The sequence below is a fragment of the Cucurbita moschata genome, unplaced genomic scaffold, assembly GCF_002738365.1.
Source record: "Cucurbita moschata cultivar Rifu unplaced genomic scaffold, Cmos_1.0 Cmo_Scf00002, whole genome shotgun sequence".
NCBI classification, from domain to species: Eukaryota; Viridiplantae; Streptophyta; class Magnoliopsida; order Cucurbitales; family Cucurbitaceae; genus Cucurbita; species Cucurbita moschata.
Genome location: NW_019268518.1, coordinates 797,741 through 812,908, shown reverse-complemented (window position 1 = coordinate 812,908; position 15,168 = coordinate 797,741). Strand labels below are relative to the sequence as shown.

Genomic DNA, 15,168 nt, shown 5'->3' with positions numbered 1-15,168 from the left:
GGAGAGCTAAACTTAATAGGGGAGGCGAGAGAGTTTTATATAGTTTAAGTAGGTTGACGGTATGATTTTAGTTTATTAAGGAGTTGTTGTTAATGATTTACATGTATGTTTAATTAGCTACTTTACATACATAGTTGTTCTCTTATTTGGGAGAAGAGAGAGAGAGCAATAAAATCCTCTTTAACACTCTAGTTTCAAGAGACTTGAAGAGTGATAGAATGGTTAGGAATAATTCTTCTCCTAGAGCCTTGTTAATAGAAATTACAAGGAAATAGTCACCATTCATGACCCTCTAAAGTGGGCTTGAGAATCTATTAAAAGGAACTAAAATCTACCGCAAAACTCAACAACTTATCTATTTAATCTCTCTGATCCGAACCTTTCTCATTATAGTTGATTTTCTCATCCTTTCTGTTTTTCGACAGCAGTGGCACTCTGTTTTAGTTTTGTTTAAATAGTTAAAATCTCCAACACCCATCTGAATGTTACCCAAAAACTCACTTAATTTCCAGCAATAAAATTAACCAAAAAGATAGGTTCCCTGTGGAATCGATAATTTACTTATTACTTGATACTTGCACTTATTCTTGTGAATTTTACCTCATTTTATTATATACATCCACAAGCGATCAAAAAAATGATTGAAAAAAAAGTTGGCCCATGCAAGTTTCGAACCTGCGACCTTCGCATTATTAGCACGACGCTCTAACAAACTGAGATAATAGGTCTTGCCAAACGTTACACATCCTCACCGAACTGCCATTGCATTTGCCTACTATACATAAACTATGGATTTATTTAGAAAGCACATTCTAGTAACGAAAAACATAAACGGCTAACGAACAACATAAACGGCTAACTTGTGTAAGTGAACGGTCGTAGATTGAGAAAGGGGAGGAATCAAGACATAGAATTCTAAATGATAAAAAGATACAACACACAGAACTAATAGGCCTTTTCTAGATGAAAAACAAAAGTGATGAAAAAAAATTGGCCCATGCAGGTTTCGAACCTGCGACCTTCGCGTTATTAGCACGACACTCTAGCCAACTGAGCTAATAGGCCTTGTCTAATGTTATAGATCCTCACTGTACTGCCATTGCATTTGCCTACTGCACATAAACTATGGCTTTCTTGACAAAGCACATTCTAATAACGAACGACATAAACGGCTAATCAGCGTAAGTGAATAGTCGAAAAAAAATTGGCCCATGCAGGTTTTGAACCTACGACCTTTGCGTTATTAGCACGACGCTCTAACCAACTGAGCTAATAGGCCTTGCCGTATGTTACACATCCTCACTGAATTGCCATTGCATTTGCCTACTGTACATAAACTATGGATTTATTTAGAAAGCACATTCTAGTAACGAACGACATAAACGGCTAACTTGCGTAAGTGAACGATCATAGATTGAGAAAGGAGAGGAATCAAGACATAGAATTCTAAATGATAAAAAGACACGACGTTCTAACCAATAGAACTAATAGGCCTTTTCTAGATGAAAAAAAAAATGATGAATCGAACCTGCGACCTTTGCGATATTAGCACGAAACTCTAACCAACTGAGGTAATAGGCCTTGATGAATGTTACAGATTCTCGCTGCACTGCGGTTGCATTTGCCTACTACACATAAACTATGCCTTTCTTGACAAAGCACATTCTAGTAACAAATGACATAAACACTACACATAAACTATGCCTTTCTTGACAAAGCACATTCTAGTAACAAATGACATAAACACTACACATAAACTATGCCTTTCTTGACAAAGCACATTCTAGTAACAAATGACATAAACGGCTAATCAGCTAAGTGAATAGTCGAAGAAGGAGAAAGGAGAGGAATAGACACGATGCTCTAACCAACAAAACTAATAGGCCTTTTTTTTTTAATTTGCCCATCCTGGTTTCGAACTTGCGACCTTCACGTTATTAGCACGACGCTCTAACCAATTAAGCTAATAAGCCTTGCTGATTGTTACACATCCTCATAGCACTGCTGTTGCATTTGCCTACTACACATAAACTATGAAATAAAATTGGGCCATGTAGGTTTAAACCTATGACCTTCACATTATTAGCACGATGCTTAAACCAATTGAGCTAATAGGCTATGCCAAATGTTACACATCCTCACCGCACTGCGGTTGCATTTGCATACTGCACATAAATTATGGCTTTATAGAGAAAGCACATTCTCTCTAACCAACAGAACTAATAGGCCTTTTTTAGATGAAAAAAAACTGATGAAATAAAATTGGCCCATGCAGGTTTCGAACCTACAACCTTCGCGTTACTAGCACGACACTCTAACCAACTAAGCTAATAGGCCTTGCCAAATATTACAGATCCTCGCTGTACTGCCCTTGCATTTGCCTACTGCACATAAACTGTGGCTTTCTTGACCAAGCACATTCTAGTAACGAACGACATAAACGGCTAATCAGCGTAAGTGAATGGTCGAAGATTGAGAAAGGAGAGGAATCAAGACATAGAATTGTAAATGGTAAAAGGACACGATGCTCTAACCAACAAAACTAATAGGTCTTTTCTAGAAGAAAAAAAAATGTGATGGAAAAAAATTAGCCAATGCAGGTTTCAAACCTGCGACCTTCGCGTTATTAACACGACGCTTTAACCAACTGAGCTAATACGCCTTGCCGAACATTACACATCTTCACCGAACTGCCATTGCATTTTCCTACTGTATATAAACTATGGATTTATTTAGAAAGCACATTCTAGTAACGAACGACATAAACGGCTAACTTGCGTAAGTGAACGGTCATAGATTGAGAAAGGAGATTAATCAAGACATAGAATTCTAAATGATAAAAAGACACAACGCTCTAACCAGCAGAACTAATAGGCCTTTTCTAGATGAAAAAAAAAAGTGATGGAAAAAAATTGGCCCATGCAGGTTTTAAACCTGCGACCTTCGCATTATTAGCACGACGCTCTAACCAACTGAGCTAATAGACCTTACCGAATGTTACACATCCTCACCGTACTGCTGTTGCATTTGCCTACTGCACATAAACTATGGCTTAATAGAGAAAGCACATTCTAGTAACGAACGATATAAACGGCTAATTTGTGTAAGTAAACGGTCGTAGATTGAGAAAGGAGAGAAATCAAGACATAGAATTCTAAATGATATAAAGACACGACGCTCTAACCAACTGAGCTAATAGGCCTTCACGAATGTTACAGATTCTCACTGCACTGTCGTTGCATTTGGCTACTGAACATAAACTATGGCTTTCTTGACAAAGCACATTCTAGTAACAAACGACATAAACAGCTAATCAACGTAAGTGAGGTCGAAGAATGAGAAAGGAGAGGAATCAAGACATAGAATTGTAAATGGTAAAAAGACGGATGCTCTAACCAACAAAACTAATAGGCCTTTTCTAGAAGAAAAAAAAACTGATGGAAAAAATTTTTCCCATTTTGGTTTCGAACCTACGACCTTCGCATTATTAGCACGACGCTCTAACTAACTAAGCTAATAGGCCTTGCAAATTGTTACACATCCTCTCCGCACTGCTGTTGCATTTGCCTACTGCACATAAACTCTGGCTTTAGTAAGAAAGCACATTCTTGTAAGGAGATGAATCAAGACATAGAATTGTAAATTATAAAAAGACACAACACACTAACCAACAGAACTAATAGGCCTTTTCTAGATGAAAAAAACTGATGAAATAAAATTGACACAACACACTAACCAACCGAATTAATAGGCCTTTTCTAGATCAAAAAAAACTGATGAAATAAAATTGGCGCGTTATTAGCACAACGCTCTAACCAACTGACCTAATAGGCCTTGCCGAATTTTACACATCCTCACCTCACTGTCATTGCATTTGCCTACTGTACATAAACTATGGCTTTATAGAGAAATCACATTCTAGTAACGAACGACATAAACAGCTAATTTGCGTAAATGAACGGTCGTAGATTGAGAAAGGAGAGGAATCAAGACATAGAATTCTAAATGATAAACAGACATGATGCTCTAACCAACAGAACTAATAGGCCTTTTCTTGATGAAAAAAAAGGCCCATACAGGTTTCAAACCTACGACCTTCGCGTTATTAGCACGATGCTCGAACCAACTGAGCTAATAGGCCTTACTAAACATTACACATCCTCACCGCACTGCTGTTGCATTGGCCTACTTCACATAAACTATGGCTTTATTGATAAAGCACATTCTAGTAACGAACGACATAAACGGCTAATTTGCATAAGTGAACGGTCGTAAATTGAGAATGGAGAGGAATCAAGACATAGAATTGAATCAAGACATAGAATTCTAAATGATAAAAAGACACGACGCTCTAACCAACAGAACTAATAAGCCTTTTCTAGATGAAAAAAAAGTGATGAAAAAATATTGGCCCATGTGGGTTTCAAACCTAGGACCTTCGAGTTATTAGCACGACGCTCTAACCAACTGAGCTAATAGGTCTTACCGAATGTTACAGATCCTCGCTGTACTGTCGTTGCATTTGCCTACTGCACATAAACTATGCCTTTCTTCACAAAGCACATTCTAGTAATGAACGACATAAACGGCTAATCAGCGTAAGTGAATAGTCGTAGAGGAATCAAGACATAAAATTGGGAATGGTAAAAAGACACGATGCTCTAACCAACAAAATGAATAGGCCTTTTCTAGAAGAAAAAAAAGTTATGTTTGGAACCTGCAACCTATTAGCCTGACGCTCTAACCAACAAAATGAATAGGCCTTTTCTAGAAGAAAAAAAAGTTATGTTTGGAACCTGCAACCTATTAGCCTGACGCTCCAACCAACTGAAGCCAATTGTTACACATCCTCACTGCACTGCTGTTGCATTTACTCTGGCGCCCTAACCAACTGAACTGATGAAATGAATAAAATTGTCCCATGCAGGTTTTGAAACTGCGACCTTCGCGTTATTAGCACGACGCTCTAACCAACTAAGCTAATAGGCCTTGCCAAACATTACACATCCTCACCGAATTGTCATTGCATTTGCCTACTGCACATAAACTATGGCTTTATAGAGAAAGCACATTCTAGTAACGAACGACATAAACAACTAATTTGCGTTAGTGAACGGTCGTACTTTGAGAAAGTAGAGGAATCAAGACATAGAATTCTAAATGATAAAAAGACACGACGCTCTAACCAACAGAACTTATAGGCCTTTTCTAGATGAAAAAAAAGTGATGAACCTTCGCATTATTATCACGACGCTCTAGCCAACTGAGCTAATAGGCCTTGCCAAATGTTACAAATCCTCGCAGCACTGCCGTGGCATTTGCCTACTGCACATAAACTATGGCTTCCTTGACAAAGCACATTCTAGTAACGAATGACATAAACGGCTAATCAGCGTAAGTGAATGGTCGAAGATTGAGAAAGAAGAGAAATCAAGACATAGAATTGTACCTGCGACCTTCGGCAAATTTGGCCCATAGAATTGTACCTGATGAAATAAAATTGGCCCATGCAGGTTTCGAACCTGCGAAATGCGACCTTCGCGTTATTAGCACATTCTAGTAACGAACGACATAAACAACTAATTTGCGTTAGTGAACGGTCGTACTTTGAGAAAGTAGAGGAATCAAGACATAGAATTCTATATGATAAAAAGACATGACCCTCTAACCAACAGAACTAATAGGCCTTTTCTAGATGAAAAAAAAAAGTGATGAAAAAAATTGGCCCATGCAGGTTTCAAACCAGTGATCTTTGCATTATTAGCACAACGCTCTAACCAACTAGGCTAATAGGTCTTGCCGAACATTAGACATCCTCACCTCACTGTCATTGCATTTGCCTACTGCACATAAACTATGGCTTTAAGAGAAAGCACATTCTAGTAACGAACGACATAAACAGCTAATTTGCGTAAGTGAACGATCGTAGATTGAGAAAGAAGAGGAATCAAGACATAGAATTCTAAATGATAAAAAGACACGACGCTCTAACCAACCGTACTAATAGGCCTTTTCTAGATGAAAAAAAAAAGTGATGAAAAAAAATTGGCCCATGCAGGTTTCGAACCTGCGACCTTCGCGTTATTAGCACGATGCTCTAACCAACTGAGCTAATAGGCTTTGCCGAATGTTATAGATCCTCGCTGCACTGCCGTTGCATTTGCCTACTGCACATAAACTATGGCTTTCTTGACAAAGTACATTCTAGTAAAAAAAAAGTGATTGGCCCATGCAAGTTTCAAACCACCGACCTTTGCATTATTAGCACAATGCTCTAACCAACTAAACTAATAGGCCTTGCCGAACATTACACATCCTCACCTCAATGCCATTGCATTTGCCTACTGCACATAAACTATGGCTTTATTGAGGAAGCACATTCTAGTAACGAACGACATAAACGGCTAATTTGCATAAGTGTAGATTGAGAAAGGAGAGGAATCAAGACATAGAATTCTGAATGATAAAAAGACACGGACACTCTAACCAACAAAATTAATAGGCCTTTTCTAGATGAAAAAAAAAGTGATGAAAAAAAATTAGCCCATGCAGGTTTTGAACCTGCGACTTTTACGTTATTAGCACGATGCTCTAACCAACTAAGCTAATAGGCCTTGCCAAATGTTACACATCCTCACTGTACTGCCGTTGCATTTGCCTACTGCACATAAACTATGGCTTTATTGAGATAGCACATTCTCGAAAGGAGATGAATCAAGACATAGAACTGTAAATGATAAAAATACCGACGCTCTAACCAACAGAACTAATAGGCCTTTTCTAGATGAAAAAAATAGTGATGAAAAAAAATTGGCCCATGCAAGTTTTGAACTTGCGACCTTCGCATTATTAGCATGACGCTCTAACCAACTAAGCTAATTAGCTTTGCCAAATGTTACACATCCTCACTGTACTGCCGTTGCATTTGCCTACTGAAAAAAATTGGCCCCTGCAGGTTTTGAACTTGCAACCTTCCCGTTATTAGCACAACGCTCTAACCAACTAAGTTAATAGGACTTGCCAAAAGTTATACATACTCATCGCACTGTCGTTGCATTTGCCTACAAAGAAAACCTTCGCATTATTAGCACGATGCTCTAACCAACTAAGCAAATAGGCCTTGCCGAATGTTACACATCCTCACTGTACTACCATTGCATTTGCCTACTACACATAAACTATGGCTTTCTTGACAAAGCACATTCTAGTAACGAACGACATAAACGGCTAATCAGCGTAAGTGAATGGGCATAGATTGAGAAAAGAGAGGAATCAAGACATAGAATTGTAAATGATGAAAAAAAATCCTGCAACCTTCGCGTTATTAGCATGACACTCTAACCAATTGAGCTAATAGGCCTTGCTTATTGATACACATTCTCACCACACAACCATTGCATTCGAGAATAACACTCTAACTAAGGCTTCCTTGACAAAGCACATTCGAGAATAACACTCTAACTAACTAAGGCTTTCTAACATCTTTATCTGTTTTCTCATACAATTTTTCTTTTTGAACCGAAGTATATAATGTTTGAATCGAGGACATAGAAATGGGTATGAGACCGAAGAAACATATTATCTTTATTATTATTATTATTTACTTATTTTTAATATATTTATTTACTCTATTAAAATAATTTTTTATGATCAACCACATTTTTAAAAAGAAAAAAATAAATTTTACCTTTAATAATTAAAATGTAATGCAATTTCTACCCTCCAATAAGATTTATTTTAAAATTTTATTAAATTATTTTTCCTTTCAGTCAATACATACATTTGGTTTAAATTGATAATATTTCTAAGAAAATTAGAGTTAATTTGTGATTAATCTAAGTTTACAGTTTTAAAAATCTTTTATATATATATATATATATATATATATGCACATAATATTTTTCAAGTACATTTATCTCCCCACTCATGTGTGAGATTGCTAAACAAACACTACTTTATTCAAATAGGTTAAAATAAAATAAAAAAGGTAAATTAATAAAAATATCCGTTTATGTCTTTTGTCTCAAAAACACTTTTAAACTTTTTAAAATTTCAATAGTATCATTAAATCTTTTTAAAAAAAATCTCAAAAATACTCTTAAACTTGCACAAAAGTTCAAAAATACTTTTACCATTACTTTTTTATTTTTTTTGAACCGTTAACATTTTATTTCATTTTTTTTTTTGAAACCGTTAACATTTTATTTCAAAAACACTCTTAAACTTTCAAAAGACTTTCAAAAATACTCTTTACTTTGCAAATGTTTTAAAAATATCCTTGAGTTTTTAAAATTTTCATTAATACCCTTGAACTGTTTTTAAAAATTACAAAAACACCTTAAATTTTTTTAAAAAATTTTAAAAACACTTTTAAACTATTTTAAAAAATTAAAAAATATTCATAAACTTTTAAAAGTAATATTAAAAAGTTTGAAAATAATCTAAGAAATGTCCATAGATGATATTTATTCATATATTAACCTAAAGAATTCTTTTGAATTTTTTTATAAAGATAAAGAAGGTTAATTTTATTTTTAAAATTGGAAGAGTATCTTTTAAATATATTACTAATAATAATAATATTTTTTTAATTTCTTTTAGTGGAAGGTATTATTAATAAAACTTTTTAAACTTGAAACGTATTTTGAAATAAATAATAGAAACTATGGATATTTTTATTAATTTAGCTTTTAAAAAAAAAAATCCCTACCATGAAAACAATTGAAATGGAATATGAGCAGACAGAGCAGCATTCTGAAGCCTGCTTCAAAAGCACCATATATAAATCAATATAACCTTCAAATTTTCAGCTTCAAACCACTTGAAAATTGCTGCAGAATTTTGAGCAAACCATTTTCTGTTCTTACATGACTTGTTTACATATCTTAACCACAAAAAGTGACTATGAAACTATATATCACAATCAGTAATAATCATAAACATCACCAACCCACCAATGAAGGCCATCATGGAAGCTTTAACCAGCCTATCACATTTGAATTGAATTGAATTTAGGCATACCCTGTCATCCCAACCGTTGAACTCGAACGCTTTGCTTTGTGCGATACTTGAGAAGAAGATGTTGCCTTGGTGAAGTACATGTAGTAATACACATTAAGAATCATGGTTGCAACCACAAACACTGCCCCAGCAATGAACACTCCTTTCCTTAATGTTTCACATGCTAAGTTTTGAGCATATATCATTCCTCGATACTTTGTATGGTATGCATTTTTCGCTGCACCCGCAATTAGACACGCTTCCGCTACTACAAAGGTTGCCCTGAAGATTTGTAAGATGTTCAAAAAGATTTTAGTCTTGAGCAAAAACAAGCCTGTAGTTGAGGTGTGGCTCATCGCCTAAACAAAATGGTGCAAAAAAAGGGCCTATTGGAAATAGAAGTTCATATAAATCTATGATCAGCAAAAGTTTATAGGTAGCATAAAATATGAGTTTCGTAACTTGGGTCAGCTACATTTATTTAACCTATGCTATCAACAGATCCGTAGAAAAGAAAACCCACATATCGAGGCATAATCCGAGTTTAACACCCATGGAAACTTTAAATACATCAATTATCTTCCTCCTCGAATTTCAAATGGCAGAGAGGAAAAAAGGGTAGCACATTTCTTGTAGTACCTTAAACAATGTCAATGCCACACACACAAGTCAAGTTTCGTTAAAGTTCAACTTAAGTTGCATTTTACGCCACGTTAAAGTAAAGTCAAACTTAACGGATTTAAACTATTTTAAGCGAGACATCATTTATTCTAGGATGGTTACAAATTCTTAGGTGGATGATTATCTACTGTTTTTGGATCTATAGTGTTTTATTAGTGTATTTTCAGTTTTAATACTTTTTATTTACTTTTGAGATGCATTTACATGATGGTTAATTATGGTCATAAACTTTGAAGGTTAAACTATTGAAACGTCTCGTGGAAGGACAAGAGTTTCATGATTGTATTTGTAAAAGAGGCTAGAAAAAAGTAGTAATTTGTGCATCTTTTTAGCCTAGATCTATGTCTCTTTGCCATCTATGTAGTTTATGTTGCATGTGACTTGATTAATTTTACTTATGGAGGGATTGGAATCTCAAATAAGTTTTCATACCTTAAGATATTTGAGCAACTGGGTAATCTAGATTTTACTTTTCCTTGAGCTGATTTGAAGCTTTAGTATATGTGATCTAGGGATTTGCATATCGACAAGGGTTCTTACATCCAATTGGCTAGAGTTTTCATCGGGTTACAGAACCAAAAACCTAGCAACATGTAAAATAAAATATTGATAACTGAATGCAAACTTCCTAAGAATAACATGTATCGTGGTAAAAATAGGAGCTAAGAGCATAACAGAGTATTTGTTCCACAAATAGCAGCACATTATTGTGGTTCTTTAGGAAAAACAAAAGGAAGAAGAAGAAATTCTCACCATGAGGATAAAAAGTAAATAATAGCCCATGCCCGATTTCCTCCCGGGGTTAAAGGTCTCCCAAAACACATGCACTTTGTGACACCCATCAGCAATGATTCACCAGAGAGAAGAAATAAGAAACCTCCTACACCATAACCAGTTGCCACATCCGAGTCGTACACACAGTAGGTCGCGTTCCTTTCCTTGTCTTCAAACAGAGTCCCCTGTTGAAGTATACATAACCCTCATCATAATGCATATTCAATTTACTTCACCAGGGAGTACAACCAAGTGGTAAATTTGTGCTGTTTCCAATTTTCATGCCTTAACTTTACACATCTTTCAGAATTATCAAAAATGCAAAGCTAAATGGTCCTGACTGTTATACAGACGTGATGATACTTATGAACTAATTTAAAGATCCAAATAACAACTAATTTATAGATCAATAATGAATCATATCTCTCCATTGAAAACAAGAATCAAAATGCAGTAAACATAGAAGAAGAAGAAGAAGAAGAAGAATCAATAAACATTTCAGCACAAATCTCCATTCAAGAACAACATCAAATCACAAAGATGCAAAAACTTTCCAGCTCAGAAAACCCCACATTCATAAAAGCACAAATAATTCAAACAGTAGAAGCAAAATTTCAAAAAGGGGGTTGGCTCATACCACACTTCTTCGTCTCTCGGCAGCAATGGAGAACCCAAAAGCTACTAAACACAAAACCACCACAAGAAGATGAACCAGAGTCGACCCTTTGCCTTCCATTTCTCTCACAAATCGCAACCAGGGAGAACTGAGAGAGGCTCCCAAGAGCTTAAGACTGCGAGTGAGAAAAGTGTGGGCAATACTTTGTACATAGTGGGCGGCAGGGTGTGAAAAAAGCCGTGAAAGTTGTCAGGAAAAGGACCGATTTGTTAGATCCCACGCGGGGTTTTAGCACGTGAAATGCACGCGGAATTTTATACATATGAGAGAAAGCGTGCTGCTCACGTGGCTAGGAGCTTTAAACAGTGGTTTTGTTAGCCTACGGGAGAACTCATTACAAACTTTGTGGATCACGACGCCGTAGAGTGAGAAAGATAATTTATTTTATTTTCATCGCCTTTTTTTTATTCTTGTTAACTTTCGGACATCCGTCGGATTAAAGGGGGACTTTGGTCGGAACTTTTTGACTTCGTAATCTGTAAAGTAGTTGACAAGTTCATCAGATTTTCAGATTTGCCACCCAAGTATTTTTGTATCCAATAATTCGGCCCATGGGCTTGACCTATGAATCAGTCATTTTACGCGTTATGTGATTATTTTGTATATTAAATTCTGAATTGTTGATGTTGAAGATGGCCTCTAAATTATTTGAACATTGTGGGATTTTTATTTTTTTTATTTTTTTTTTTTTTTTTGTAGGCATCAAAACTTAAGACAATTATCTATGTGTCGGAGCGAAAAGGGAGATGGAAGCGAAACTTAAGACAATTTTACCATAACATACATACATACAGTATATACTCATCCAAAAACGAAGTATTACTCCTCAGAATCCGTGTGGTCACTTGCTTAGATGATGTGTATCTTCCTAAGCTAGCTTTACCGCATGTTAGGAGCTCCAAATTCTGAAAAATTTATGTGGTAGGTCCTAATTCAAGTAAAATTAAGGTTAGGGCACTCACGCGTGCTGAATGTCACGGTCATGCTCGTACAAGGCGTGTTGCCCATGGCCGCATGCCCATGACAAGCCAAACCCTTGTCATGTCTTTTCATTCTAGTGTTTTTCCTTTGTAGTTCTAGGGCGTATGACGCCTCAAAAATATCATGTCTAGGCCTGACAGACATAAAATGGCTCAGAATGTACTATAGGGGATATGACTAGTTGTCAACTTCTCCCTACCCAAGGTTATATATGCTAAGCCGTTTATCTTTCTCTTGCTTGCTTATATAACGTCTCTTTCCAAAATCTCTCTTTCCAAAATCTCTCTTTCTAAAATCTCTCTCTCCTCGTTTTCTAAAACCTTCTTTTAAAACCGAGGCTAGAGGCTCGATCATACGTCGCTTGGCCGTAGGCGACGCAAGAACAAATTGGCTTAGCTCACTTGTCGTTGGAAAGTGAGAGCCGCACAATCGCTAGTTCGTTGCCTTCGAAAGTGCGATTGTGTCACTGAACACACCAGCCACGCGCACTAGGGAGTTCTTACGAGCGAGGAGTTCGCATAGTTGTAGGTTGCAATCGAGTCGATTGTAGTTAGGTTGGGTTGCGCTTTGGGTTTGTGCCTCTGGATTTCAGGTCACGTGTGGTCCCTTGGATCGGGTTTGGGTCGACCCAGTCTGGGTTCGTTACGCGTGTCGACCCTCAACGTTGGACGCATTCCTCCACCGATTTCCTGCCACGTGTCGCTCGTGGGCTTCGCTATGTTTCTCTATTCATTGAGTGACATGTGGTGGCCTCTTTCTCTTTCCAGCGTATTTTGATTTTTAACACACAAAATTCGGATTAATTTCGTTTCTTCACCAAAGTTGTAGAGTCTTAATCCACCTTCTCCCACATATTTTTCTTGAATTTTTTACTCAACCTCAGGATGAAATAAGGATGTTCAAAGTAAGCAAAAAATTCATGCTTACCGTTCTTGACCGAACTTTCTAATCTCCAATTAGCTTATAATTTCTTAACATTTTTCATAACTTCTCGTAGAAAACTCAAATTAAGACGATTCCTTCATGAAAGTTGTAGACCTTCAATCCTTCTGCACATATATATTTTTTCTCATGATTTTTAGTGGATCACAACAATAAATAATCGAGTCCAAAGTCTATCCAAAATGGTTAATTTTACAATCTTGCATATTCTTGACGTTCATCGGAACACTACCTTTCGGTCAGACTCAAGTTTGACTTTCTTTACAAAACTTGTGTGAAATCCTTCTACTATCAACATATTAAAAATTCAGAAGTTAACTCCAAAACTCCTCAGATTTGAAAGAAAATGGAAATCAAAATTCCTAAAACAATACTTATTGACAGAATTGAGTAATTCAAAAGTCTAGAATAATTGCCGCAATGCTCTTGAACATTTATTGTGAAAAAACTTCGGCAAAATTTCGGTTCCACACTGATCCAAAGATACCGATACAAAGTTATTATCTCGAGTGTGTAAACTACAACGGAGTGAAGTAGATATTAGATACACCACAATGTAACATTGCCTAAAAAAAAGGTCAATTATCAAATTCACGGCTGCTTTTTCATCCGTTAGTACAGCCTCCCACAAGTTTTTGATTGAACAAACAAGGGGGAACGAAACAACACCGCAACAGATCACATGAACAAGCAAAAACACATGTTTCCAAGTGACCCAATCTTGCTCAAGAGGATCAATCCTTGTCCTGCAAATATGGTTTGAAGAAAGACCAACTAGTGCGAATCAAGAGGATCAAAGTGAACACGGTGATACCCTTCACAGATAAGACTCAAAGCGTTCATGCCTTGTTTACAAACCTAATTAACAATATCTCCATAAATTGACTAAAGACAAATATCTCCAAAAAACGGGTCATATATTTTGTAGAAGAAGTAGGAAATGAAAGCATAAGAAAGAAGCATAAGTGTAGAAGAGAAATAAAAATTTAAGATATGAATGCTTGTGTTTCATACTCAATTTGCAGCTTCATTTGTACATGTTTTCTCATTCACAAGCTGCTATGAATAATCTCTCTCCCAGCCTTTTATTCTCTCTCTCTCTCTCTCTCTCTCTCTCTCTCTCTCAATCAACCCTCAACTCAACTAAATAGACACAAACCTAACAACGCCCTCTTTTCCTTCACATAATATTTACTTTCATTTCCTTTCCACGTTATATACAATAATGGTGTTTTTCTCAAAAACCTTCCTTTTTCTAAATTTCAATTTTTTAATTTGTAGAAAAAAATGTTTTTTTCTTCTTCATCCACATCATTGGATCGGCTCCCCTCAAATCGGTTAGGTTTTTATTAAGCCAGGGCAGGGATGCTGCGGTTTCGCCTCTCCCTGTCCAGACGGCAATCGAACCCCTCGATTCTCACCGCTGGAATGTTTCCGAAGTTTGGTCGAACCCAGCCGCCATTCCGATCGGTTGATGGAGGCGGCGAATACGGAGGAGGAGCCACCTCCGGCGAGAAGACGGGGAGCATCTTTGGCTTCTCGTTCCCAAATCTAGCGTCTTGGATTAATGGGTTAGCTACTCTGCTGGGCGGCGTCCCACATAAATACGGCGGCGACGAGGCTAACTGTGTACTACTACTGTTAAAATTCTCCAAATCACAACCTCCCTGTTAACCGCACACAAGAACAAATTAATTAATAATCCTCTTGTTGGATCAATTTGAGTTTTAATAGCTTTGCAAAATTATGTACCTTAAAGAAGAGAAGATCCAAAGCATCATTAGCAGCTACGGAATCAAAACGATGTCTAAATGGGTTGTCGTTGACGGTGGTGTTAATGAGTCCGAGACGGCGAGGCTTTGGGCAAACAAGTCGTTCACGGCGGTCGGTGTCTGCAGCTCTCGTCATCTCTTCACGCACTGAAAACACGTTCCGTTGAACCGCCACCTGGTTCATCTTCTTCCTTTTTGATTCTTTTTTCTCTCTGTTAGTACGGACAAGAGTATAGCCTTATTAGATATAAGAGAAAAACAAGATCTGGTCAAACAAATCAAAATCAAGCAGCTCAAGTTCACATCTTGAACACAAACAAGAAGAAAAAAAAAAAAAAAAAA

General features: G+C 36.6%; 2 protein-coding genes and 10 non-coding genes across 12 annotated transcripts in view; all 12 read right to left on the bottom strand.

The window, feature by feature from the left end:
• Positions 1-991: 991 nt before the first annotated feature.
• TRNAI-AAU lies at positions 992-1,065 on the bottom strand. The gene has a single exon. It is a non-coding gene; the product is annotated as a tRNA-Ile (tRNA).
• Positions 1,066-1,205: 140 nt separating this feature from the next.
• Positions 1,206-1,279, bottom strand: TRNAI-AAU. Its single transcript has one exon. It is a non-coding gene; the product is annotated as a tRNA-Ile (tRNA).
• A 984-nt stretch (positions 1,280-2,263) lies between these two features.
• On the bottom strand, positions 2,264-2,337 carry TRNAT-AGU. Its single transcript has one exon. It is a non-coding gene; the product is annotated as a tRNA-Thr (tRNA).
• A 251-nt stretch (positions 2,338-2,588) lies between these two features.
• On the bottom strand, positions 2,589-2,662 carry TRNAI-AAU. Its single transcript has one exon. It is a non-coding gene; the product is annotated as a tRNA-Ile (tRNA).
• A 251-nt stretch (positions 2,663-2,913) lies between these two features.
• On the bottom strand, positions 2,914-2,987 carry TRNAI-AAU. The gene has a single exon. It is a non-coding gene; the product is annotated as a tRNA-Ile (tRNA).
• A 1,080-nt stretch (positions 2,988-4,067) lies between these two features.
• TRNAI-AAU lies at positions 4,068-4,141 on the bottom strand. The gene has a single exon. It is a non-coding gene; the product is annotated as a tRNA-Ile (tRNA).
• A 267-nt stretch (positions 4,142-4,408) lies between these two features.
• Positions 4,409-4,482, bottom strand: TRNAI-AAU. The gene has a single exon. It is a non-coding gene; the product is annotated as a tRNA-Ile (tRNA).
• A 433-nt stretch (positions 4,483-4,915) lies between these two features.
• TRNAI-AAU lies at positions 4,916-4,989 on the bottom strand. The gene has a single exon. It is a non-coding gene; the product is annotated as a tRNA-Ile (tRNA).
• A 1,057-nt stretch (positions 4,990-6,046) lies between these two features.
• TRNAI-AAU lies at positions 6,047-6,120 on the bottom strand. Its single transcript has one exon. It is a non-coding gene; the product is annotated as a tRNA-Ile (tRNA).
• A 420-nt stretch (positions 6,121-6,540) lies between these two features.
• On the bottom strand, positions 6,541-6,614 carry TRNAI-AAU. The gene has a single exon. It is a non-coding gene; the product is annotated as a tRNA-Ile (tRNA).
• A 2,138-nt stretch (positions 6,615-8,752) lies between these two features.
• LOC111455168 lies at positions 8,753-11,284 on the bottom strand. Its single transcript, XM_023096732.1, has 3 exons — positions 11,093-11,284; positions 10,435-10,640; positions 8,753-9,282 (listed from the first exon to the last, which is right to left on the bottom strand). The coding sequence occupies exons 1-3, from the start codon at positions 11,189-11,191 to the stop codon at positions 9,012-9,014; spliced, it is 576 nt and encodes a 191-aa protein (XP_022952500.1). The 5' UTR covers positions 11,192-11,284; the 3' UTR covers positions 8,753-9,011.
• A 2,738-nt stretch (positions 11,285-14,022) lies between these two features.
• The window catches only part of LOC111431174, a 2,449-nt gene continuing 1,303 nt past the window's right edge, over positions 14,023-15,168 (bottom strand). Inside the window, exons 2-3 of the mRNA XM_023067733.1 lie at positions 14,807-15,038; positions 14,023-14,721 (exon numbers count right to left, since the gene is read on the bottom strand). Of these exons, the coding sequence (XP_022923501.1) occupies positions 14,404-14,721; positions 14,807-15,010 (522 nt within the window). The 5' untranslated portion in view covers positions 15,011-15,038 and the 3' untranslated portion in view covers positions 14,023-14,403. The remainder of the gene's footprint in view (positions 14,722-14,806; positions 15,039-15,168) is intronic.

What these genes read in the sequence shown, in the direction of transcription:
- LOC111455168 (XM_023096732.1), bottom strand. Translation starts at nt 11,191, where the DNA reads ATGGAAGGCAAAGGGTCGACTCTGGTTCATCTTCTTGTGGTGGTTTTG. An exon ending in CCGAGAGACGAAGAAGTGTG is followed by an intron (nt 10,641 to 11,092) that starts GTATGAGCCAAC and finishes ATACTTCAACAG; the next exon opens with GGGACTCTGTTTGAAGACAA. An exon ending in ATTTACTTTTTATCCTCATG is followed by an intron (nt 9,283 to 10,434) that starts GTGAGAATTTCT and finishes ACAAATCTTCAG; the next exon opens with GGCAACCTTTGTAGTAGCGG.